This window comes from Typopeltis vanoorti, chromosome 4 (assembly GCF_054136105.1).
Source record: "Typopeltis vanoorti isolate ZY-2024b chromosome 4, IOZ_Tvanoo_1.0, whole genome shotgun sequence".
Taxonomy (NCBI): Eukaryota; Metazoa; Arthropoda; class Arachnida; order Uropygi; family Thelyphonidae; genus Typopeltis; species Typopeltis vanoorti.
Genome location: NC_143552.1, coordinates 16,330,868 through 16,348,368, shown reverse-complemented (window position 1 = coordinate 16,348,368; position 17,501 = coordinate 16,330,868). Strand labels below are relative to the sequence as shown.

The following is a 17,501-nucleotide window of genomic DNA, read 5'->3' as shown; positions in this document are numbered from 1 at the left end:
TAATAATATGACTAGTAAAGAAGGAAAAATTAGAATACATGAGATTAGCACTATGATCTAATGAGTTGTTTTGCTATGTGGCCAGTAGAAGAAGAAATTCTTGTGGATGAATGACCTAGCTATATGGTGTAGGAGATCAGATAACATAGTGGTCTGTTTAATGATCACTTTATTAGGAGATATAGTAAAGTAGGCTATGTTCCTAGAGAGATAGGGAGACTAGAAATATTAGAAGTGAATATGGACATGATGAATGCTTAGTACTCTTGATGTTAGTAAGGCAGTGGGACTAGATGAGATTTTTCCATGTTTATGTACTAAGGAACTAATGTATTAGTTCCTTAGTACCAGGTGAAAACCACCATTAGGTGGTTTTCACCTGGTTGTTTAATGAGTCTTGCAACTAGGAAAGACCCTAACCACCGAAAAGAGAGAGTATGATAATGCTATTTCATAGGGATGGTTGAGGATGGAGATGTCAAACAGTAGACCAGTATATATTTTTTTTTTATTAGATTTTGAAGAAATTAGTAAGAGGTCATATACAGAATTCTGCAGGTGAAAATAATGTGTTTATGAAGGGAAGCATGGATTTGTTAATAGCATTCTTTCACGAATCTGTTTGCTTTTTTTATAATAAAGCAACAGGAATGTTGTTAAAGGATGAGGAGAGGAATTGAGTGAAGGTGAATGAAGTAATAATGACAAAGTGTGAGTCAGAAGAAAAATAACCCAAAAGAAGTGGTTTAAGATAAGAATAGTAAGGTGGCTTTAATGAGTGAAATAGTGTGCTTATGCATTCACATTACAAAGCATCAGCTGGAGTGACTGCAGAAGCATCTGGCAAGTGGTACAGCAGAAAAATGTAATCCAGGAGAGGTGAGAAGGAAGAGTAAGAATATTAGTGAGTGAAAAAGAGAAACTAAAGAAACAATATTGTATGGTGATTCCATTATTAGAGGTGCTTGATGAATGCATAACAAAAGCTGAAATGGAGATTGAAGATGTTAATGATGCTGTTAGAATGCAAAGAGGGAATATGAAAGAATTAATAATTTTAGCAAATATGAATTATTTGAACAGTGTTAAGTGTGGAGTGTCAAGATATGAAAGAGTTACTCGATGAAGCACAAAAGAAGAGTGAGGAAGTCCAGTTTGTGTATTGCTGCCTGTACAACAGGAGTGCACGTAACAAATGAGCCATAATTACAAATAAGTCAATGTGCTTGTTGTTTTGAAGGAATTATGCACAGTGTTTTTAATATATGGAGTGAATATGATAAAAAGACATTATACATGCCTGATTTCATCTGAATGGATTTGGGGTTAGGCATATGGAAAAAGTTTTATTTACTGAAAGAATGAAGGGGCAAAATCAGGAAAACTAAAGCTGTTAAAGAGGGTGCAGGTGGGCATGTGTGTAGACACACCTTCAGGGAGGAAGTCTAAGAATGACAAAGTTCAAATAATGCTCAGTGCAGTCTCTAACATCTCAAGGAACTAGCTGAATGTAACAGTAACAGATACTTATTGGCCCAAAGAAATATATGGAAATTCATTTATACCAATTCAGCAATTCTTTGGCTGAAAAATTCAATAAGTGATTTGAGTGTAATACAAATATATGCATCTACTTCTGCTCATTCAGGTGAAGAAATTGATTATTTCTGTGAGGATCTCTTTAACACTCTTAGAGGTAATGTATTATTGGGAAATTATATATTGAGAGACTTTAATTGCAAAATAAGAAAGAAACATCAGGGAGAAAGTGCTTTAGGTGTTCAAGTCACAGGCCAAAAATGAGATAGGACATAGACTTGTTGCATATGCAGAGAGTCAGGGATTGTGTATAGTACTATTAATATGATAGAATACTTTTATGAAAGTATTATATCATATTAATAGTATGTCAAATTGAAATCAAATATATCAAATGAAAGTAGACCCAGAGATTACCAAATGGTGAGATTTTAATGAAATTGATTATATTATGGTGAATAGCATGGAAATATGAAAATATGTCTGTTGCCAGTGAGTTTATCTGTGATAGTTATCATAAGCTATTGAGAGAAAGAAATTGATAATGAGAAAGCATTTTTGAAAATTATGGAGACAACTACCGTGTTTGAATAAAAACTTTACTTTAATATAACTAAAATCTACGTTTGACGTTTCGACCTTTATGTCAAGGTCATCTTCTGGAGCATACAACTATACACAGAAAACAAGCTATACTACAATCAAACTGGTTTGTTAAAGACACTGACTAACCACTACAACAATTGTTGGCTTGACCTCCCTCTGGTGAAAAAAAAAAATAATAAAATAAATAAATAAATAAATAAAAATAAATAAATAAATAAATAAAACAAAAAGAAAATTATACGCTAGAGTCCTATTATTGGTGTTATCTGTTGGTTGTAGAAATACATTGGGCACAACAACAAGTATCTATCTATATACATATATTAACATCATGTACATTCCAGCCAGTTGGTATGGAATGGTTTCTAATACTAGCTGAAGATTGGCTAGAGTCCTGACTTATGCTGAATCTTATATATTAGGTAGGCTGAATGTGTACCATCCAGAATGTGTGCCATGAAAATTCCAAGGATCTGGATGGCACACATTCAGCCTACCTAATATATAAGATTCAGCATAAGTCAGGACTCTAGCCAATCTTCAGCTAGTATTAGAAACCATTCCATACCAACTGGCTGGAATGTACATGATGTTAATATATGTATATAGATAGATACTTGTTGTTGTGCCCAATGTATTTCTACAACCAACAGATAACACCAATAATAGGACTCTAGCGTTGATGTATAATTTTTTTCTTTTATTTATTTATTTATTTATTTATTTTTATTTTATTATTATTATTATTATTTTTTTCACCAGAGGTCAGGCCAACAATTGTTGTAGCAGTTGGTCAGTGTCTTTAACAAACCAGTTTGATTGTAGTGTAGCTTGTTTTCTATGTATAGTTGTATGCTCCAGAAGATGACCTTGACATAAAGGTCGAAACGTCGAATGTAGATTTTAGTTATATTAAAGTAAAGTTTTTATTCAAACACGGTAGTTTTCTCGATAATTTTCAAAAATGCATTCGGATCACCGTGTAAGCTTAAAAGAAATGATAATGAGAAAACTACAATGATATGTTTACTTTATGGTTTACTACAATAATAGTAAACCATAAAGAAAAATTTCAGAAAATAATGGAAGGAAAATTAAAAGAAAGAATGAATCAGCATCTGAGAGAATGAAGGAAATAACTTCAGCAATAAAATAAATCACTGAAGATTAAGAAAATCATTGAGCAAACAGAACATCCAAAGAAAACCTTACTGTATGGACATTTGATCTTTAAAAAAAAGTATGTGTCTGTGAGTGAGAGAGAGAGAGAGAGGATGAAGAATTAAGGAAAAGCAGGAACAGGAGTAGCACAGACATTTTAGAATTTGTAGAAATGCAAAAGTCAAAAAAGAAATCAGAAGTGAAGAAAATATAAGAACAATACACAACATAATAGAAAATAAACAAACAAATAACAACAAAAAAAAAACTGAAAAATTATATCAAATAAAATTACATAGTATGAAAAAATGAATTTCAGAAGTGGTAAAAAATAAGCAAGGAGTAGTACAGTACAATAGAAAAATATGTAGTGATTTTTGTTGAAATATATACAGATGCATAGAAACAAAATCTTGACTCATTTAGATGGTGGACATTGAATACAAAATACATAAATTCAGGAAGTTCACAATTTCAAAAGGTCATGTCGGATGTGTTCAGTGTTTTAACTATAGAAAAAAAATTCCATGGCAGTGGCATAAATCATTGATTACCTTATATAAAAAAGGCAGCAGAGACGAGGTCAGTTTATAAAAATGCTTGCTGAACTGCAAAAATATCCATTATTTTAAATTGAATCACAGGATTTTTGGATGAAGTACAACCATATGAACAAGCAGGTTTATAGCAAGATTCCTTATGATAGATCATATCCTTACCGTTACCTAAGTCATAGAAAAAAAAAAAAATGAAAATTATCCTCTTGCATATTCAGTGTTTGTAAATTTTGAGAAAGCTTTTGATTCATTATATCAGTCAGATTGTGTATCAGAACTTAACAGTAAGTATAAACAACAAAATCATCCAGAAATTAGCCCTATAATTCCAGAAGTGCAGGAGCTCTTTTCCAGTCAAATATGGATTGAACAACATTAATCGAAGTTACCAATAATGAACTTAGTATGACAACTGAACAGATAAACAAATGAAACTGTTATACAAGGAGAAACCAGAAAAGAAACAGAAAAGCAAGTAAGACATCTGAAAGAACTTAATATGCAGACAAGATCACCAAAAAGAAAAGATGAATTCATAAAAAAAAATGAAGCTAAACAAAAAAAAAGTAAAGATGTACTTAAAAAAAGGAACTAAGTCTAAAAGAAGAAGAAATGATAAAAAATGTAAAGATTGAGAAGGTTATGGATCATCAAATGAAGATTCCTCAGACTCAGAAGAGTTTATGGACTATGAGGAACTATCTCATGCTAATAAAGGGAAAGTGAGAGATACAATAAAAAATAATTTGGTGGAGATAGCATGTTCTGCTAGTCCAGACTGTTCTAGCTTGTGGAATTTAATGTAATCAAGATATTAATTAGAACAAACAGCAGCCAGTCTGCCAAAATATGATAAACCCACACTGCCATGAAGTTTCATTCTCCAGGTTGTTCTAAACACAGAAGTTAACCCTTTGTGGATCCTCCTCCCTCAGAAATCTTACTAATAGGGTGAAAGGACACATGAAGGCTAATATATCTAACCAATTTCACTATTTCTACAGAAATGCTTAACATAAGGAATGGTAACATGGTGGACCACGTTTCTCAAGATATACGATAAGGAAACCCTATAGGCATCACCAGTTTGTTGACACAGCTCATTGAAAGTTAGCGAAGAATATAAGACATTGTGATTTAATGTAATCAAGCTATTAATCAGAACAAGCAGCAGCCAGTCTGCCAAAATGTGCTTCAGTAGAGTACAAAGAGTGAGCTCAGCATATAAGTCTTAATGGTATGAGTTTTTTGACATGATGGTGTTGAAAAAACATGAATATAAAGTCTAATGCAAGTTCCATGAAAAAACACTTTCTAAACCAAAATTAATTATTAAAATTACTAGTATTCATTAAAATAAAAGACATCTGTAGGACCCATGCAATGCTGCTTGTGACGTGTGCTATACTTGCGCACGTCACAAGCCTATTAGCTATTTCCATCATTATAGGAGCAACATGAAACTGTAGTTTTAGAAAATTACTGTATTATAATGTACAATTATCTTCTTCAATATTTTTAGTATGTGTATTGACTTTGATCGAAAACTTTCTGTTTTTGCAAAAGTAAATATCAAGAATTCTAAGAGCATATGTTTAGCATTCTTTTATTTATTTATTTTTTGTAGGCTTTTGGCAATGCTAAAACAAATAGGAATGATAACTCAAGTCGTTTTGGAAAGTACATGGATATTGAATTTAATTATTTGGTAAGTATTTTTTAAGTCCATACTGAAATTATGTATATCATCGGATATGATGTTTTTTGTTGAAAGTTTATTTTTCACTTGGTTAGACTATAATAAATTTAGTTTAATCCTTTATCCAAGTGTGAGCAAACAAAGTTTGCACCCAAAAATATCTTCAGGACTGAATATGGTGTTGTGCTACCTTACTGGGGTAAGGTTGGTGTTGTACTACCTTACTTTCAGTAAGGAAATACCGTGAGTAGACATTTTACTAACTATTATAATAACGGAATTAACTCACGTAAATGCCTCCGTAGCGCAATTGGAAGAACTATGGTACATTGTGCCCTTCGATTGCAATAGGCCTAAGTTCTATTCTTGTCGTGACAGGAGGAATCTTTATCTGGACGATTTCAATTGAAGGTGAGTTCACTGATCTCATACGGTGGTAGCAGGGTTTTTTCTCCCGGAAACTCAGGTTTTTCATCCCGCATACAGACAAATCGGCCCTTCAGAACACACGCAATTTACAGACAAAAAATACTAGTTGTGGTGGAGGTGGGCAGTAGATGGCATTGATGGAGATGATTCATAGTAGAGGTTCGGTGTAGTGGTTGAGACAGTTGTAGGTGTCCTCCCACGATGAGTCTTCGGACTCCTTGGAGGTGTCAGGAATAATAATAATAATAAAATTATTCTTTATTCGTAGAATTTTACAATAACTGTTATATTCACAAAGCGCCACCTAAGTAGCTAAGGTTAAATTTCCTAAATTTATTTAATAATAATTAAATAAATTTAGGAAATTTAACTTAGGTGGCGCGTAACTTAACTTAGCTACTTAGGTGGCGCTTTGTGAATATAACAGTTATTGTTTAATTAACCTTGTACCTGTACTGATGATGCCTGTGATACTCAGGTAAAAATTCTACGAATAAAGAATAATTTATGTGAGTTAATTCCGTTATTATAATATACCTTACTGGGGTATGGTAGTACAGCAAAGGTCGACCAAGCTAACATCACTCCTATCCCAGTATCTCCCATAATGCAAAACACATCTCTTTGCGGATATGTATAATGTTATGCATTAAGGGATTGGCCACTACTCAGACTAGTTTCGACCTTTATTGAGGTCTCTTCAGTGGGAGCCAGGCCCAGTGGTGGAGATACCAGGCAGAAGCAATGGCAAGGTCATCTTTACCTATAGGAGTTGCCAAAAGGTGTGCTACCTTTTTATTAAATTACTCTGAATTTAGAGAAAGATGTTGAAAGTTTATTTTTCACTTGGTTAGACTATAATAAATTTAGTTTAATCCTTTATCCAAGTGTGAGCAAACAAAGTTTGCACCTGAAAATATCTTCAGGACTGAATATGGTGTTGTACTACCTTATTGGGGTAAGGTAGGTGTCAGTCCTGAAGATATTTTCAGGCGCAAACTTTGTTTGCTCACACTTGGATAAAGGATTAAACTAAATAAATTATTATGATGTTTTTTGGTAGCATTGTTGTAACTTGATTTCTTCTCCCTCCAGTATTGTTAGTCAAGTTACTCACTGCATTCATTGGGCAGGCCTTCTGTTATTCATTGCAAAGTAGAGATTCTTTGTCAACCCATTTCTGAATGCAAGCCCTAACCAACTTTTCCAAAATCTTCACCACTACTCCTGAGATACTGATTGGTCGACAGTTGAATACATCAGTCTTTGTACCACACTTGTGCAATGTGATCACCATACATTCTTTTCATTCTTATGGAATATTCCCTGTTTTGAGGCTCCAATTATATAGTTGGGCAACGGAATAGCCAGTTCAGCTGAACACTCTTTTAGCATGTTGATATCCCATCAGTCCTACTGCTGAATTCTTATGCAGTTTTTGCAAAAGATTTGTTTCTTTCTCCTCATACACCTGAATTTCTTCATCCAGTGAAGAGGTAGCAGTGGAGTTCAATGTTGCATATACAGGTTGATAGCTTTTAGCAAAATGGGCACTCATTAGTTGAGCAACCTCTTCTGCATTTATCACCCTCATATCTGCATTCAATAGAGTTATTCTTTCATATTCATTTCTTTTACTTGCAGCATAATGATGGAAATCTATGAGTATGTCTTTAGCTTACAGAGCCAGTTTATTTTCAAACTCAGATCTAGCTTTCCATACAACAGTAATGAGTCTTCTGGCATGCTGCTTAATTTTTATGCACATGATATTCCTTCCACATCATCCTTTTCTTATGAATCTCTTGCTTGATAAGATTACACATCCACTAACTCCTACTCTATTTATTCTTCAAACTCCCTTGACACATTTTGATATTGCATCATTTAAATATTTTTTAAGTGCTTCCCATGCATTGTTGATATTTTTCCCATCCAGCAACTGATACCATTGTGCTGAATTCAGTATACCCATCAGGTGGTCATAATTTCCTGCTTTGCAGTTCAGCATGAAACCTTTTTCGAATGTAACATTCATAAATTTAGCCACTTCCCAAGTGAGTCCCTCATGATCACTGTCATGAACCAGAGGTAGAATAGTTACATGTTTAACTGAAACACCCTCTGACACCATAATCAAATCTAACATTCTTTGACCTTGAGTTCCTTCTCATTCATTTAGTTTCATTCTTCTAAGATTTTACTGCTACCCAATCAATGTTTGGATAATTCCCCTATTACTGTATGATTATTCTTTTCACATGCATCATCTTTATTTGGAGATGCATTTTTTTGCAACTAGCAACTGATCCACCAGGTCTGTAACAACATCTGTTATTCTTGAATACATCTTCACTGGACCACTCAGTAGAGAAATTCCTTTGTAATTTTCACATTGTTTTACTTCCTTGTTGTAGATAATTATTACTATATGCCATTTCCTTTCCACATAGGAATAGAAAATCCTATTCCAATAATTTGGAATTCAACATTCTTACTAGGGTTTTTGAATTATGCAGTGTAGCCACTGTGAAATTTCTTCCTTTCCAGGCTTATAGACCAAGTGGCCTGCATCAGACACCTTTTCGGTATTTTAGAATTTGTTTGGGTGTTCTGCTTCTATTCATTCTCAATATGTGCTCTTTCCATTTTTCTCTGTAGCAAATAATGTTTCATTTAGGGAGTTTGTAATTCCAAGTTTATTTCTGATTTTGGTGCTTTTCATGTTATCTATTATTGTGACTCCTTCAGTTCTGCGCAGAAATTTCATTTTGGATGATTCATTTCTTCTTTCATCTTCTTTTTTTATTGTCTATATCTTACTGCCATAAAGTAAGGTAGGTTTAGCTTCTGTATTATAGATTTTTATTTGTATGTGTTTTTGTACATAATAATAATTATTATTATTAAACAAGACCTCATGGAGTCAAAGACTCATCTGGGAGGTCCTTTTATCACACACATCTCATCATACCGTGTCTTAAACACACTCAAACTCCTTGCAGACACCACACTCTCAGGCAAGGCATTCCAATCATTCACAACTCTGCACGAAAAAAACCTGCCTCTCACTCCCCTACTCACACTCTCTCTTTATACAGTTTCCAGGGATGACCTCTGGTTCTCCCCTGATCTCCCACTATTCTCTGTAGAACTTCTCCACCATTGATCTTATAACAACTGCTTACCAACTTGTAGGTCTCTATCATATCTCCCCTCTTCCTTCTCTCCACTAGACTCTGCAAATTACATCTTCTCAATCTTTCCTCATACTCAACATTCCAGAGGTCAGAAACTACCTTAGTCAGTCGCTTTTGGACCCTTTCCAACATCTCTTCATCCTTCTGAAAACCCGGTGACCAAATCTGGGCACAATAATCCATGTGTGGCCTAATCAAAGCCTTATACAATGGAACAAGAATCTCCCTACTTCTACACATCAGTGTCCTATGCATCATTCCCAGAAGTCTTTGTGTTGTCTTCACAAGTATTTGGGTTTGAAAATTTTATTTATAATGCCTGGTACTTTTAAAAAGTTGGATAGCTTCGGTTCTATATCAGCTTCCTTTTCATATGACATTGTGCATCTTAAGTATTTGAATGTATTTACTTGCTCTATTATTTTCGTTGTTTATTACTATTTTGCTTCTTATTGGATTAGCACCATTGAAGGCCATGCCTTTTGTTTTGATTGTTGATATTTCCATACCATATGTTTTTATCAGATTATTTAGACTGCATAATGATTTTTGTAGTTCATCTTCATTGTCTCAAAGGATTATTTGGTCATCAGGAAAAAGTAGAGTAGAGTAGCCAATCTGTAGTTACGGTTTATATTGAATCCTCCTTCATTAGTTATCTTCCATTCTTTTATGATTTTATCTATGTATATATTAAATAAAACCAGTGAGAGAGAGCAACCCTGACATACTCCTCTGTTTATTGGTTTCCTGCTTAATGTTAAATTATTGTACTTCACAGATATTTTATTATCTTGATATATATTAAATAAGGCCCTTAAGAGTTGGTTTGATATTTCATATTCTTCCAGGATTTCCCATAGTTTTTCTTTGATAACTTTATCAAATAGGTAGTACTACATGCCATTTTCCTTTCACATAGTAATAGATAATCCTATTCCAATAATTTGGAATTCAACCTTCTTACTAAGATTTTTGAATTATGCAGTGTAACCACTGTGAAACTTTTCAGATTTTTAACCTCAAATATAGAATGTCAGATTGTTTGTATTCATCTTGATTATTTTTGGCTACTTTTTTAATACTTCTTACTCTCAAAGTAATTCTGAACATCCAGAATATTTTCATTTTTTGTCACTTTTATCATGTCTGATTCTTTTTATAATACAATGGTATCTCGCTAATCCGAACTAATAAAAACCGTACTCGTTCGGATTAGTGAATTTTCCCCCAAGAGACAACAATAACTGCATTTAAGACAAAAATAATCAGATTCTAATGGTACATCAATTTAATTCTGTAAATAAATGAAGTAAATGATATAAAAAAAAAAACTAGTGTAGTGTAATGTAAAACTTAAAAAAAGATACAGTACACAAATATTGTTGAGGATTCTTATTTAATAAAATTGTATAGTTCAGTACATAACTTAATTTGTGTAAAAATATCACTTTCTTGTACACAACACAAAAAAAGTTTCACAATATTTTGTGAAACTTTTTTTTGTGTTGAAATACTAACACACACAAAAAAGTTTTTTTTTTATTTCTTTGTAAAACAAGTCACTGATTTTCTTTTGCTTCTTGTAAGCTAAACTTTTTTCGAATGCTTCTTCTCAGAGCTGCATTAGCAATAAAACTTTGTGGGATGGCATGGCATATCTTTCTGTTTAGCCATTAACAATGATACGCCATAGAATGGCATATCATTCTATACACATAATAAAACTGTCAACTGCCTCTTCATGTTTTTTTTTTTTTTTTTTTTTTTTTTTTTTTTTTTTTTTTTTGAGATCTTTATCATCATCATAGTCTTCTTATTCATTCTGTAGCATCATATTTATAATTTCAGCATCTGATTTGATTTCAGATTCACTTCAGTTCTACCTGTAATCCATGTAACAACATCTTTGTGAAATTTACATTTGTGTACAGTAGTCCACGCAGTTAGCCTACTGGTTGTGCGCTTTGCAACCATATGCCTAGGGAAGGAGTGTCCTAGGTTGGATTCCCATCAATGACGTGAGGAGCTGACGTATCTTCCTCAGCCATAGCCAAGTTAGCCGGTCTTGGGCATGGACAGTAGGGTTTTTTACCAAGTTTATCCTAGAATTTTTCATTCCACAAAGCAGGCAAACCAGCCTTGAGAACTTAATACTATGGACATAGGATACACCTGTGCATAGGACTTGACCACCTTATCCTGTGAACAGTTTGAGGTCCAACGATTAATAAATCCTCGACACCGCAAGGTAAAATAAAAGAGGGAAAAAGGAAGATGAGATGATGATGAGACATTTGTGTACAGTATAAAAAAGCAAACGTGAACACACAATGAATCAAAATAGGCCTACACTATAACCATACAATCGACAGTATGAAAAAAATACTGTACTCTAATAATAATAAATAATAATAGTTAAAATAATAATTATAAAATAAAAATAATAGTACACAAAATAATAATATGTAATAAATAAAATGTGTTGAATTTTTTCTTGACTATTATTTATAAGACTATTACACTTTTTTTTATATAATGTTCGTCAAGTAGCTTTATTTTATTATCCTTCAATAATACTATCCTCCTATATCTTCCCTGAAGATGCCGATAGAAAAATATTGGCGAAACATGTAGGATAATAAAATAAAGCTACTTGACGAACATTATATAAAAAAAAGTGTAATAGTAATAAATAAAACTTTTTTTTCTTTCAAACTGCAGTTCGGATTACTGGAGGGTTCAGACTAAAGAGGTTTGGATTAGGGAGATAATTGTACTTGTTTCTCCATTTCTGAGTTTCTTCAGTAGCTTCCAGAACACAATGCTTATTTTTATCCTTACCAGAGTGTTCTTGTGAATTTTATTTAGCTACTTTTATTCAAAGCTTAGCTTGCATATATCTATTTTCTTTGGACACCTGCTGAATTGTTTGCAAGTAACTTACCAATTCTCTTCTAGTGCCACTAATCTTTTGTTGCTTCTTGAATTGATGCATGCCTTCAATTTTGTTTGATGTTGTGGTTGTGGCTCTGGGTAACTTTTCACTGGTTGTGCTGTTCAGAGAAGCAGGACAAATATCTAGGTTTTAACTGGATGACTCCCCAGTGGCATGAAATTGCATCACATATCAGTTTTGTTTGTGATTTAAGCCAACATGGAATACAGTCGATTCATCGAGTCCAAATTTGTCAATCCAGTCTTATTTTTGGAGATGAACATGTCACAAGAAGGTTTGAGGCATTGGATGCAATTGCATGTGTAAGGAATGTGCAGAAGGGGTCTAGTTGTTTCTGTACCTTCGTATATGCTATATGTAGGTTGCTTTGACTGTTCAATTTCGATTGTTAAAATGTTGCAGTAATGTTGGTAACCAGTATGAACATTGAAATAGTTTATTTATGATAATAGACAATTTGCTACTTGTATATCACAAAGATATGCAAGTCTTAATTTACCATATTCCTTTTTTATGTAATTAAATATGTAGTTTTGATCATTAAGGAAACTAGCATAAAGCATTCATATAAACAATTATTGTACTCATTATATAAATGTCACTTAAAAAAGAAATCAGTAATATGATCGTGTGTTGAGGATGTCTCATCATCTTCCAGGTGGATGCCTATACATGTCTTCTCTGTTTACAGAAAATTGACTTGCACAGGACAGTGTATGCAGAGAATTATTATTCTGTACTTAAATTCATGACAATATCTAGTTACTAGTTCACAAATATAACATTATTATATTAATAATAATTTTCGTATGATGATATAACAGCCATGAGTCCCCTTTTATGGAGAGGTACGGCACCATCTCATTCCCCCCAAATTTTATCTGCGCTCGGAACCAGCATAGCTGACAAATCAGGCCTATGGCTGGGTCAGTATTCCTGACTGTAATCCGTGTGTGTTCACAGGGCCAGTTTGCCTGCTTGCGGGATGAAAAACTCCAGATAAACTGGCAGAAAAAACTTTGCTGTCCACCCAAGACCAGCTAACTTGGCTGTGTCTGAGGAAGATCCTTAACCTGGTGTTAGTAAGGTGGCAGTGTCACAGTTATTTCTTTCTGTATCTTTGGGGTCTATGACACCCCACCTTACGTGAGGAGCTTAACCTGGCTTAACGCCGGGTTAAGCTCCTCATGTCGTTGATGGGAATTGAACCTAGGACACTCCTTCCCCAAGCATATGGTTGCAAAACACAAAGTCACTAGGCTAACTGTACGGACATTATTATATTAACATATCCTCAAAAGGTGCTAAACTTATATTAGTACCATTTGTAGGCCAAGCATTTGCTCTAAATGATAATCTGTTGTGATAGTATGACTGCATTCATTCTGATTTCTCCTTAAATGCTAGTTTAGTTAGCACAGTATTCCTGCTTTCCAAACAATAGGTCACAGGTACGAAACCTGCAATGGAACCGATATTTGTGATTGTCTTTTATTGCATAATGTGAAGGCATACAGTCACTGTCAACATCACTATTAGCAGTTGCATCCATCATATTGTATATTACTTTCTGTTTCAATTGTTAAAATGTAGCAATGTTGGTAAACAGTATGGACAATAAAATAGTTCATTTATGATAATAGACAATTTGCTGCTTGCATATCACAAAGATATGCAAGTCTTAAATTACAATTTTCCTTTTTTATGTAATTAAATATTGTATTACTGATGCATAAGAAATATATTCTTTTCCATTTTGTTTAGGGAACACCTCTTGGAGGCCATATATTGAACTATTTGCTTGAAAAGTCCAGAGTGATACATCAGAATAAAGGAGAAAGAAATTTTCATATATTTTATCAACTAGTGTCTGGAGCCCATGATGACTTACTTCAAAAGCTCCAGCTTAGAAAAGATGCCTCTGCATATTTCTATTTAAGTCAGGTAATGCATAATACTCTTCTTGTTATATTATGTTGTATCATCTTTGCATGATGCTGTTAGATTTTGGGGAATTTCTAAAAATGTTAATGATGGTGGAAACATAAGATGAGTGATAATAATCAATTCCAAAAGGAATACAAAGAACAGGTAAGAAGGGTGACTTAGTTGGTAAGGTTAGCAAAAAGTGCAATATGAGCAACAGCAGTTAGCTAATGAAGCCAAAAAAAAAAAAAAACCTATAGGGAGTTCTTTCGATATATATATATATATATATCCAGCAAAAAAAAAAAAAAAAAAAAAAAAAAACATGTTTATGGTAGGATGACAATGATGGAGAGTCTGGGAGCAGTAGATGATGAGGAGGAGTAAGAGGTATATGGGGAAATTGAACAAACTTGATGTTAATAAGATTGTGGGACATGATGATATATCACCACATACGAGGTCTGTCTGTCCGTGTTCAGTGCGCATCTACAGATGTCGTATGGTCACTCCGATGCTCGATGATGTTCCACACTAGGCCTTGCCATGTAGTCCTGTTGTTTGCCCTTCTGGCAGCCTCAACTCTCTGAAGATCAGTCACTCCACACACGCCATCCATCCATCACATTGATGGTCTACCCCTGCCTCTTTTTCCAGGAACCTTACCTTCTATTACTGTTCTGAGAAGTCCTCCTTCCATCCTTTCTATGTGTCCAAAATATTTTAATTTTCTTCTGTCAATATCCTTAAGGAGCCTTAAAGTTCTACTAATCTTTTCTAACACCCATTCATTTGTACGCCTTTCAGTGTATGATATTCTCAACAGCCTTCTGTAACACCACATCTCAAAAGCAGATATCCGTTTCTTATCTGACTTCTTTAGGTTCCAAGTCTCGCATCCATAAGTCGCTGTTGGAAAAACAACTGCATCCAAAATCCTCAACTTTGTTCCCATGGAGATAGATCCATCCTTCCAGATTTTAGACAGGTCTCTGACTGTTGTTTTAGCCATTCCTAACCTTTTTCTGACATCTTCTGAACAGCAATTCTTCACATTAATAATGGATCCCAGGTACTCAAACTTGCTGACTTCCTCAATTCTTTCTCCATTAAGATACATTTGTTTCTCAAGAGCTTCTCTGTTTGTTTTTCCTTTGAGAACCATGATCATTGTCTTGCTAGAATTGAGTCGAAGTCCTCTGTTATTACTGATCTTGTTAACTTTGTCAAGAATTAGTCTTAGTTCTTCCATGTCATTACAAAGGAGTACTGTATCATCAGCATACCTCAGATTACTGATCAATCTACCTCCTATCGTAATTCCTGTCCTTAGCTCATCCAATGCTTCACGCATGATGTCCTCTGCATATATACTAAACAAGTGAGGTGAAAGTAAACATCCTTGTCTAACTCCTTTTCCAACTTGAAGCCAGTCAGTTAATCCAACACTGTTCTTATTATGGCTTCTTGCTCCTTATACAAGTTGGCTATCAACCTGATAGTGTGTTGAGGAAAACCCATTCTTTCCATTACTTCCCACAGTTTCACATGCTCAACACAGTCAAAAGCTTTAGAGTAGTCTAAGAAACACATTACCAGAGGGAGTCTGAATTCTTTATATTTGTCTAAGGCAAAGGATCTGAGCTCTGGTGCCCCTACCTTTCCTAAAACCTGCTTGTTCCTCAGGCATCTCTGCCTCAACTTTGGCCTCAATCCTATTTAGCATGATCTTTAATAAAATTTTGTTTGCATGAGATATCAAATTAATAGTTCTATAATTCTTGCATGCCTTCATATCACCTTTCTTGTGTAGTGGTATGAAAACTGACTTCTTCCAGTCTCTAGGCCATGATCCTGTCTCCCATATCCTTGTAATCAATCTATGAAACACTCTTATCCCTCCATCTCCTGTGGCCTTAATTAACTCTGCTGGGATTTCATCTGCACCTGGGGCCTTATTGCTGTTGAGCTGCTTAACTGCTCTTTCAACTTCATGCCTAAGTGGAGGAGGTTCCAAATCAAAATTTTCTTGGTGGGAGGACTTCACATTTTCTTTATCCACTCTGCTGTACAGTTCCTCACAGTATTCTTTCCATCTGTTTTTGATTTCCAACTCTTCTGTTAGTAATGATCCATTCCTGTCTTTGATGACATTCAATTTAGGCTTGAACTTGTGCTTTAAGTCACGAACTAAATAAAACATCCTTTTATAATTATGCCTTCTCATCTGGAACTCTATTTCTTCACATTTATTAGTATAGAACTTTTCCTTATTCTGCTTGATGGCTCTTCTGATTTCTCTATGTAATCTCTTGTATTCTTCGGTCCCCGTGTCTCTTTGTTTTTCCAACCGCCTTCTTTTGATTAGTTCCCATGTTGAATCTGATATCCATGGGTCTCTTGGTTTTCTTATTGGGCCGAGATACGTCTTCGCTGTATCCTGTATTATCATCTTGACTCCTTCCCAAAGCATTTCTGATGAGATTTCCTCATTGGTCTCCAAAAAATCATCCAGCCGAGTTGATGTTTCTTCTGTGAATCCACAAGGAATTACTCTAACATCCAATCTAGTGGAATGTGCCTGACCTGGAAGTCTTCAGAGTCTTAGTCTTACTTTGGCTCTTGGTACCAGCTGATGGTCTGTACCACAATCTGCTCCAGGACAAGTATGCACATCACAGATGCTTGTCTTCCACCGCTGGAGAGCCAGGATGTAATCAATCTGGTGCCTTGACCTATCAGTGTTGGATGTCCAAGTATAGGTCCGTCGTGGATGTTTCTGGAAGCAGGTATTGGTAATAACTAATCTGTTAGCACGGGCAAATTCCAACAGTCTTTCACCATGGGTGTTACGTTCACCCAGACCAAACATGCCACACTCTGGCCTGACTCTCATACTCTTTCCCACTTTTGCATTTAAGTCTCCTAAGATGTATAGTATGTCTCTCCTTGGTAGGCAGTCCAAAACAGTTTGCAAGTTTTCATAGAATTCTTCACTCTCGTCTTCAGGCCTATCCATGTGGGGTGCATAAACTACCACAATTGATACATTGGTAGGCTGAGCCTTAAGTCTAATGGAGAGTATCCTATCATTAATGGGGTTATAACCAAGAAGGCTTCTTGCCTGAGTTGTCTTCAGTATCACAGCTACCTCATGATGTTTTGAGTCACCACCTGAGTAAATAACTAGCTTACCATCCTGTCTTTTGAAATGACCTTCTCCATTCCATCTGGTCTCTGACATACGAGGTATAGCTATTAAATAACGAGACTTGGTGAAAAAATGTGGTTTATTATTATTGTACAACTTAGTTTTGTTATCCCCTTCAACATACTCTCCTCCTCTATCTATACAACGTTGCATACGAATTTTCCATTGTTGGAAGCAGTGCTGCAAATCATCAGGTGTTATCTGCTTCAGTAGC

General features: G+C 34.7%; 1 protein-coding gene across 5 annotated transcripts in view; it reads left to right on the top strand.

Annotated features, from left to right (window-relative positions):
• The window catches only part of Myo61F (unconventional myosin 61F), a 744,085-nt gene that overhangs the window by 205,897 nt on the left and 520,687 nt on the right, over positions 1 to 17,501 (top strand). For all 5 annotated transcript variants that reach the window (XM_090391651.1, XM_090391648.1, XM_090391650.1 and 2 more), the window contains exons 5-6: positions 5,491 to 5,571; positions 13,915 to 14,094. In XM_090391651.1, the coding sequence (XP_090247777.1) occupies positions 5,491 to 5,571; positions 13,915 to 14,094 (261 nt within the window). The remainder of the gene's footprint in view (positions 1 to 5,490; positions 5,572 to 13,914; positions 14,095 to 17,501) is intronic.